This window comes from Heteronotia binoei, chromosome 1 (genome assembly GCF_032191835.1).
Source record: "Heteronotia binoei isolate CCM8104 ecotype False Entrance Well chromosome 1, APGP_CSIRO_Hbin_v1, whole genome shotgun sequence".
NCBI lineage: Eukaryota > Metazoa > Chordata > Lepidosauria > Squamata > Gekkonidae > Heteronotia > Heteronotia binoei.
In genome coordinates this window covers 250,265,375-250,275,341 of record NC_083223.1, presented here as the reverse complement: position 1 = coordinate 250,275,341, position 9,967 = coordinate 250,265,375, and the positions used below count along the sequence as shown (strand labels likewise).

Sequence of the window (9,967 nt, the reverse complement as noted above, 5' to 3'; positions counted from 1 at the left end):
TTGTATAAATACAAAGCTGTCAAAACATGTTGTAGAGGAATTGCTGTAGTAAATAAAAGGACATGGACGGAAAGAACAATCCCGCCGCCATTCACAGGTGTATGTTCATTTATTTCAATTTGTGCATATTTTCTATCATACAGAAGACGCAACGTAAGAAAAGTCAGAGGTAAAACCTCACAAGAGTTCCAAAGCCTTAGCTGAAATAAAGGAGAAGGCTACAAGGACTAATTACGAACATTAGAAAACCGTCAAGATGCCTGAAAACTCCCATCTCACAAAAAGGCTGTTGTTGCCATGGAGACTGGCAGTATCCTCTTAATGTTTACTCCATCATTTGTGAAGCTATTATTTCCAATGGCAGTGTTTCAGTATATCAGTGCTGCATCCTGCCTGAAACTACCCACCCAAAGCCCACCAGATAAGGTAGGCAACACAATCACACCCTGGATGTGTTTTCTGTTGTCCCAGAAGGGCTGACCAGAACCAGTGGGCTGAAATTAAGAGTTTTTGGCTAAACATTAGGAATAACTTCCTGACAGTTCAAATAATTTCTTAGTAGAACAGGCTTCCTCAGGAGATGGTGAGCTCTGCTTCTTTGAAGGAGACATTGGATTTGTATCCCGCCGTCCACTCCAAATCTCCTTTACCCTTCTCCCCACAAACAAACATAGTGAGTGAGGTAGGTGGGGCTGAGAGAGCTCTCACAGAAGTTGCCCTTTCAGGACAACTCTGCGAGAGCTATGGCTGACCCAAGGCCATTCCAGCAGCTGCAAGTGCAGAAGTGGGGAATCAAACTCAGTTCTCCCAGATAAGAGTCTACCCATGCACTTAACTACTACACCAAACTGGCTTTCTTTGGAGGTTTTTAAACAGAGGCTAGATTGCCATTTGATAGCACTGCTGATTCTGTTAATTTAGGCAGATCATGAGAAGGAGGGAGGAAGGGTTACATCAGTGTTTAGTTCTCCTGGCCCTTTCTTAAATACCCAGAGAAATGCTGTTTGCCACTTTGGGGTCAGGCAGCAATTTTTCCCCAGGCCAGTTTTGCCAGGGATCCTGGAAGGGTTTTTTGTCATATTCTGGGTATGGAGCAGGTGTCACTGTGTGTGGGGGTGGGGGGTATTTGTGAACTTTCTGTATTATGCAGGGGATTAGACTAGATGACCCTGGAGGTCCCTCCCAGCTCTATGATGCCATTGTGGTTGAGAGCTGTAAGGCTGTTGCTGCAGGTTTTGAGCCACAGGTTGAATCTCTTCTACATTGCGATTTGGAAGGAATGAAAAAAGTTATAAACTGCTTCAGTGTTGTTTTGTAGATGGTGTTTTCCACCACAGAGGTGTGGAAATACCCTTAATGTATATTTTCCCAAATTCTAGAAAATGGATTAGCTTTGTCAAGAGCTAGGTCTGCCAACAGTGTACATCCTCACTGCTGCTAGCCCTAACTACTTCTGCTCTAATAATTGGCATAAAGTTGACAAGAATAAAGCACTTTAAATCCAAATTATTCAATTTAATTTGCAAACTGCAGTTTTTAGTGGAAATATATTATTCCCTCCCCACTTTCATCCCCAGGAAGTACATTAGTGTATTTATATCCATTATGTAGAAAAAGAAGCTATCAACTTGAAAAATAAAGTCAGGGACAAAAATCAATAATCTTGAATTGTGTTTCAGTTTCTTCTCTTCAAGTCACCCCACCACGTTCCAGCACTTTGACCCAGATCCCTGTGGCCCACCCCCACCTCTTAAGCACCATAAAACATCAGCCCTCATTCCACAGGAAGAAATGTGCCTTTTATAGAGGTCAACCAGGGAAAAATAGACTGACAGAAAAGAAGCACCAAACATTTGTAAAAGCCAGTGAGTGGAAAGTATGAAGTCTGATGTTTGTTCTCACAATCAAGTTCCAGAGATTGTTAGCTCAGATTTCTTTCCCAAGGTTTGTTATCCTAAGGAAATTAGCCAGAATCATTTGTTTGCTATTTCACAAATAAATGTGTTTCTCTGTGTAAAACAGTGACCAGCCAACAGAAAAAGCTGTATATTCATCCCAGATGAGATGATTCAATACCTTAGCCTTGTCTGGGATTAACTCTCTGTACAATCTTATGCAGAGTTAATGTCAAGTCTGATTGCTTTCAATAGGTTTAGACTGGAGTAAGTACATAAGACTGGACTGTCAGATTTCAATGTTGATTTACCTTGGTAATGCAAAGTCCATGTGAATTATCTGTAAACAGGTCCTACAAAACATCAGCTGGGGAATTCTCATACCTGACAGAAACCAAGGTCCTTATGCATGGAAGCATTAGAGTGTGCGTATGTATGCAGACACAAACTCCCCAAATAAAGCACTGATAATATTCTAGCAGCAACAAACATCACTGGAGAAAGTAGACAAGCTGGCAGGTATGCCTCCTCCCTCCAACTGGCACAGAAGTAGTTCTCTACACAAATACTGACAGTAGCATCAGCATCCTGAGTTGGACATTTCTGTCGAGCTGGTGTGCAGTGCTTGACTCCCTCGCCCAGTCCAAAAGAGACTCCACACAGTCCCCCATTAGTTGACCCAGAGTCAGCACCGCCTTGGTGAGGTGGGATATCTTATCTTGAGTTCCTGCTTGAATTGTCGAAAGAGCACCTTGTTGCGCTGGTTCTCAGCATCCTTTTGCGCATGGAACTCACTGGCCACCTTGAAGCCCTTGTGCACCAGAAATGCATTGCTGAGAACCAAGAAGCGGTAGCCAGCTATATGGAGCTCACAAGCCTGGTGGAAAAAGACAATATAACAGCAGCAGAGTTCAGAGGTTCTTCCCTAACAAAGAACATGCAAGAACAGGGGTGGCCAAACTTGCTTAACATAGGAGCCACAGAAAATAAATGTCAGATGTATGAGAGCCACAAGACATAAATGGCAGATGTTTGAGAGCTGCAACACAGGAAGGAAGGCAAAGAGATAGGGGGAGTAGGGAAGGAGAGGTGGAAAGAAAGCAACTTTAATTTTAAATACATTCTCCAAGCTACCAGCTGGCTTGGAGAACTTATTTAAAGACAGAAATGCCTTCTCCAAGCTGGCCGATGGGAGCTTCAAGAGCCACACAATATGTGTGAAAGAGCCACATGTGGTTCCCGAGCCACAGTTTGGCCACCCCTGTGCAAGAATAACCCACACACTCTCTAAAAACCTTAAGCAGCACACTGCAGGGCTGTTTGTATAAGGATTCTCCCCCCCCCACACACACAGCCTGACCAAAATTAAGCTTCTCCACCATCCCAACCCCCAAACTAAATTTGGCCCCTTCACCAAGATGACCAACAGACTAGATACCTGACTGATGCGATTGAAGCCATACTGCTTGAAGCGTTCATCATAGTGGGGCACAGAACTAGTGCCAATATAGAAGGGTTCCCATGGGTCTGTCCACTCCACTTCATAGGCCACATGTAGGGGGCCACCCACTGGAAGATTCAGCCAATGGGAATAGTTGGTGGGTGCCTGGCATCTGGGGCACAGTTCTTCATAGAAAGGCCGGATCTCACCCACTTGGTACAGCTGCAGCAGTTCTGTTTTTGTTCCAGGGATGCGGCGAGTGTGGCGGATCTCAAAAGCAGGCACAACGAGAACCCCTGGTGTCCCCTCATCAGTTATTCTAGGTAGTGCCAAAAAGGCCTCCCGTAGCCCCTCGCTAGGCACCATGTCCACATCCACCACCAGCATCCAGTGCCCACCGACCACCCTCCGTGCCACATTGCGGAGCAAGTTATTGGGATAGGAAGCGTTAAAAACATCCATGGCATAATTACGCTGCCCGGCCCCTACTCGTGCTAGCTTGGCGAAGACATCTCCACAGGCTTGGAGCCTGGCAAATTCGTCATGATCCTCCAGCTCTGGGAAGGCAGCCACTTGATCAGCGTGGCACACCAGATGGAGGCGAACTAGCTGGCGAATGGGCGCACATAGAGCTGCTAGCGCATAGACCATCAAGGTGGCAAGGCGGACTTCGGCAGAACCTGGAGCGAAAAGGGCCACGGAGAGTGGGCCTCTCCAGCGTTCCACCAGTTGCTGAGTGTGATGCAAGTTGCTGAGGCTGGTGTGCGTGACCAGCACCACATCCTGCCTCTGCTCGCCATCCCAAGTGCCATGTAACATGTCCTGGTAGATGCGGTACTGTCTACTGGCATCCAGGCTGCCACCGCTGGCCAACACTTGCTTTAGCCTCTCCTTGTGCCCATCACTGGGCAGGGACCGGCGCCCTTGGAAAAGCTCAGCATAGTGGGACCGTTGATCCTGTCCATGCAGACCTGACAACAGGGCCAAATACAGCAGCTGCAAGCCAGCCACGAGGGCCAGCGCTGCCACCAGCACCTGGAAGCATGAGCACTGCATGGGCAAAGGGGATAAACAGTGTGTGTTGGAGAAGTCTCAAACCTGCCCCATCAGCTGTGGCTCCTTGCCTTCATTTCCTTTGCAAAGCTGCACTCTGAAAAGTCTGCAAAGCTACATGAAATCTACCTTGGAAAGAACCTTGCAAAACAGGTTAGCGCGTCGGTGAGCAGCTGTTCGTCTCCTTTTCCTTCTTATGAAAATCTGCCAGTTTCAGTACACGATCTGCTCAGGAGGGGGGAGTCTTTCTCTAGCGCCATCTACTCACGAGGAAGATTCATTGCAAAGGGGGAAGACGATTGCAAGCCCCCCCCCCGCTTTTCGTTGCGTCCCCACCCCCCTTCTGTAGCTTTTCAGTACATACAACCCCCACTCCGTTGCGCGAAGCAAACGGGTTTTAGGTGCTGAGGTTGCCTCCCCCGCTTCCTCCCTCCCCCTTGTTTTTATTTTGAGGGTTTGTATTTTTTGGCCGTGTAGAAAACATGGGGAGGGGAAGAGCGGGACACAACTGCATGCCGGAAAATTGGAAGTCGTAGGAAAGCGATAATGCAAGAAGAAAGATAATTCCAAACAAGAATTTTCCTACCAACAGGGAGATAGCTATAGACCAGGTAGTAGGAGGAGTACAAGCCTGAGAGACGAGGTGGCCGAGTGGTTAAGGCGATGGACTGCTAATCCATTGTGCTCTGCACGCGTGGGTTCGAATCCCATCCTCGTCGCACCCCTTTTGAGTAATAGGAAGCCAGATTACATTTTCCGTAGAGGGAAGAGAAAACAAGAAGGAAGGCTCCCTCCCTAGTATTCTGTTGAACTTTAAGAGGAAGTCACCACTTTGGGAGAGCTGAAGAAAGCCGACACAAAGTCCCAGCTGAAAAACCTGGGGAAAGGCTTCCAAGGAAGGGAAGAAGACTGCAGATTTATATCCCGCCCTTCTCTCTGAATCAGTTAAGAGCGGTTTACAATCGCCTATATCTTCTCTCCCCACAACATACACCCTGTGAGGTAGGTGAGGTTGAGAGCTCTCATAGCAGCTGCCCTTTCAAGAACAACTTCTGCAAGAGCTATGGCTGACCCAAGGCCATTCCGGCAGCTGCAAGTGGGGGAATCAAACCTGGTTCTCCCAGATAAGAGTCAGCACACTTAACCACCACTACATCAAACTGGCTCTCCAGTGGGCCTCAAAGGCAGGTCACAGAACGGTCCCTAAACCTCATAGAACCATAGAGTTGGAAGGGAATTACAGGGTCATCTAGTCCAACCTCCTGAACAATTCAGGAAACATTGAGCTAGTTCTGGAGCCCAGAGGGGCGGGGCGGCCGGGAAGCAAACATACTTCCCACAGGAACTATTTTTTTAAAATGACCGGTGGGAGTGGGGGGATTGTATTTCTCTTTATCATGAAGATTTTTATATTATTTACAGAGCTTTTGGGGGGGGGGGGTAGAAAAAGCCCATCAGGAACATTTGCACATTAGGCCACACACACACATACCCTGACCCCAACCCAGCCAGGACTGCATTCCTGCTTAAAAAAAAAAAGCCCTGATTGATTTATATAAATAGATATAAATAAGGTACTGTCAGTTTCATGAAAGGCTTGATCTGTGGATGTGTCAGAAGGAAAAAAGCCAGTACAAGTTCATCTTTTACTTACATAGACTTTAAATAAGGAAGAAATAAATTGAATTCTATTCCAACAGAAAACAGTCTCCAGGTGAGTCTTGAAAAATAGCAACCCATGGCAGTCTCCAGGCTAGTTAAAAAACACATGGGAATCGATTTATCTCATTTTAATTCTTATACTTGAGTTTTTAAATTGTGTATAATAATCATATTGCTTTTAGTTTGCTCAAATTACATCAAAGCACAACAGCCCTATAAAGTAGGTGGTATCTGTGAAAACCGATTACTTCATTTCCCCCTCAACAGTACTGCTTATTTTCTCCCACAGAATCCTGGGAATTGGTTTTCCTTTGCCTGGGTGTTAGCCACAACCTTATTAGCCCAAGCTAGCTTGATCTTGTCACATTGTAGAAGCTAAGCAGGGCCAGCCCTGGCTAGTATTTGGATGGGAGACCTCCAAGGAATACCAGGATTGCTACAAAGAAAACCCTATTGTGTTGCTGTAAGTCAGCTGTCACTTGATGGCAGAACAAATCCATTGTTAGCAATGCCATCCACCTCCCCTGGAAAAGCTTTACTGTTATGAAATATATCTGCATAACATTTGTAGCCATTTCCAGTTTGGTGCAGTGGTTAAGTGTGTAGACTCTTATCTGGGAAAACCAGGTTTGATTTCCCACTCCTTCACATGCACCTGCTGATGTGACCTTGGGTCAGCTACAAGCTCTCAGAGCTGTTCTGCTCAAGTGCAGTTATAGGAGAGCTCTTTCAGCTCCACCAACCTCACAGGGAAGAGGAGGGGAAGGGAAAGGAAGAGTGTAAAGTGCTCTGAGACTCCTTTGGCTAGTGAAGGGTGGGGTATAAATCAAATCTCCTCCTCTTCTTTATTAAGCTCATATGACCAGAGGTCTTGAGCATATAATCAATACATCACAACAGGGCAAAGAAACAAAATCAGTGTTATAAATAAGCCAGAACAGTCAAAAGGCAAAATACAAAACAATAAAATATATGTGTCTCATAACACATTGGATAAAATACAACAGTGGACCTATACAATTTTTCATAAGGTCAGTAGGATAATAGTTATTTTAACAGCATTTTAAGGAAATCGCTATTGTCAAATAATTTCTGAATCCAAATCTGCTGACAATAGAGATACCACCCAGGACTCAACAGGAAGCTGATATCTGAATCTACATTTGTAGCGTAGATGTCATTTTCAGGGTGTTGGTGCTATTCTACAGTACATGTTCCTGCACTTCTGCATAGCCGTCTCAACAGTGATCAGGAAAAAACTACACAGTTATTTCCAGAGTTTTCGCCTCCAAAAGGACATTCATTTGTAAAAAAGGACACCAGAAGTGGGAAAGTTCCATATAAATACAGAATAACTCACTACCACCAGATCTTGTGTACGACACTGAGGAGAGATGTCATTATGCCGTGCTTTACTTTCTGAGACATCTGCCATGGAAGTCCAGATCTGGATGCCAACTTAGACCACAGATCTGACTCGCACCCCACTTTAGTGGAACAGGGAGAAAGTGTCCATTCAACTTTACAAATATCTCCTCCCCCAGCTGAACATAGAGTATGCTAAGAAGGGAAGCATTTCTTAAGAGCTTGAAGATGTTTTTAGATCCCATATTATTTTATGGCTGCCCAAGTAGTGTCTTCAACCAAACCTCTCGCACTATTGGTGTGCCAGCATGTGTCCCTCTGTGTTAAAGGACTTAAAGATGGGGGAGGGGGCCACAGGAAATTTCAAGGAGGAAAGTTTCTCCCGTTTTTCCTGAGGCCTTTCCCCCCATTTTTCCAATGGAAAAAAATGGAAATTTGGAGGAGTGCTGAAACCCCCCCCCCTCTTATTCATCTTTTAGAATGAGTAAAATGCTTAAGGACAAGGTGGACAGAGGTATACAGCTCTTAAATACAAGTTGCATTTCTGTACCTAGGATACGTGGGCAGCATGCATGGCTTTTATTGCTTCTGTGGCCTTTTGAACTGATTGTTCTCTTGGGGTTGACCTTTTCACCTCTCCCTCAAGCCACTGTGACATATATACCCACAGATTGCCTATCAAATATCCTATTGCCCTATTTTGCTGGAGGGGGGGGGGAGATCAGAAGGAGTGGGGGAGGAGAGGGGCAGAAATTGCACCAAGTCCCCAAAGGAAAACTCTGACTTTGAGAACTGAACAACCAGTAGAAGGAAGAGAGCATCTAGCTGTGCAGATATTATTGACACTTTGTGTGATTTTTTTCCTGACCAAATAACGTATTTTATGACACAGCTTGTTTTTCCTGTTTAACTCTTATTTTTTCTACGTTTCATACAGCAGACATTAAGGTATATGGGCTAAGCATTTAGTATATTTGCAATTTTGCTTGAGAACAATTTTGCTTGTATAACTTTTAAATTCCATTTTAAAAGAGAAAAAACACTTTCCCTTCCCATGCCTTCAACATTTATGGAAACTTTACATCTCTAGTTGTATCACACTTGCTTATGGGTCATTTATATCAGGTTCCCCTACCATAGAAGATATTGTGTGCGGAAATTTCAACCATTCCAGACTACAGCCAGTGCCTTATTAAGGAACTGCTGCAGTCAACATAAAAAGACTGGAAGTGGCTTCCAAATGAAACATCAGGCCAAACTTCAACATACTGATTTTGAGATCTTCATAGGCAGTCTTCCTTCTTAAATAAGGCAAGTGGCTCCAGGGAAAAACAGGTTTCTTACCTGTAACCGATGATCTTTGAGTGGTCATCTGTGCAGTCCCACACATGGGTTATCCGCCAGGATCGAACCCGACCTTGGAGAATTCAAAGCAATCTTTGAGTGTTAATTTTGGCGCACACTTCCTCTCGTCCCAGGGAGGAGGCATCCATCGCGCATGCCCAGACGAGAGGGAGGTGCGTCACCCACCCAGTTTCTTCCTGCCGCCGCATAGACGGAAATTTTTTTCTTCAGGAACCAGAAACCAGCAGCGGGGAAGGATGGGCGGGTGTGTGTGACTGCACAGATGACCACTCGAAGATCACCAGTTACAGGTAAGAAACCTGTTTATCTTCTTCGTGGTCTCTGTGCAGTCCCACACATGGGTGACTGGCAAGCTATTCTGTCCGGAGCCAGGTGCTGGATCTGTACCCAAAGGACAAGATTAGTTATGCATATAAGAAGCAATACTGTACTTACAGTGTAGATGACTGGGGACATCAGTTGAAGATGGATCGTAGTACAGCTGTCCGAAGGACGTCTCACGCCAGGCAAGGACGTCTAAGGCGTAGTGCGAGGCGAATGTAGATGGAGACAACCAGACCGCAGTGACACAGATGTCTTCCATCGAAACACCCCTACAGAAGGCTGTTGAGGTTGCAACGGCTCTAGTAAAGTAGGCTCGTAAATGTTCAGGTATAGGCTGTTTTGCCAGTCTATAGCATAATGTAATAGCAGCCACAATCCATTTGGAAAATCTCTGCGTTGAGATTTTAGTGCCTCGATTGTGGGTTGCGTATGCTACAAAGAGTCTAGTGTCCTTTCAGAACTGACGTGTCCTTTCGGATGTGAAAGGCAAGGGCCCTACGTACGTCCAGGTTATGTAAAGTTCGTTGACCTGCATCGGTAGGGCGTTGGAAAAAAGCAGGTAAAATGATTCTGTCATGATGAAAAATGGTGTATGGCGGGTCTGCTCTGAATGCGCAGATGTTGCTAGCTCTCCTGCCAGAAGTAAGTGCAACCAGTAAAGCTGTCTTCCATGACAAGAGATGTAAAGGAATGGATGCCATGGGTTCAAAGGGTGGCTTCATTAACTGACTCAGTACAAGTGACAAGCTCCAGGTGGGATGAATCTGGCGGGTTGGAGGATGAAGGTGGAGGATTCCTTTCAGGAAAGCTTTAGTAGCATAGTGGGAGAAAACAGTGCAGCCTTCAATATGTGGATGAAATG

The 9,967-nt window shown here is 45.5% G+C and overlaps 1 protein-coding gene and 1 non-coding gene across 2 annotated transcripts; one reads left to right on the top strand and one right to left on the bottom strand.

Moving 5' to 3' along the window:
- Window positions 1-93: 93 nt before the first annotated feature.
- Window positions 94-4,550, bottom strand: B4GAT1 (beta-1,4-glucuronyltransferase 1). The gene is made up of 2 exons (XM_060252128.1): window positions 3,334-4,550; window positions 94-2,772 (listed from the first exon to the last, which is right to left on the bottom strand). Exons 1-2 carry the CDS (start codon window positions 4,390-4,392, stop codon window positions 2,581-2,583), a joined length of 1,251 nt encoding a protein of 416 aa, XP_060108111.1. The 5' UTR covers window positions 4,393-4,550; the 3' UTR covers window positions 94-2,580.
- Window positions 4,551-5,026: 476 nt separating this feature from the next.
- TRNAS-GCU (transfer RNA serine (anticodon GCU)) lies at window positions 5,027-5,108 on the top strand. The gene has a single exon. It is a non-coding gene; the product is annotated as a tRNA-Ser (tRNA).
- The last annotated feature ends 4,859 nt before the right edge of the window (window positions 5,109-9,967 follow it).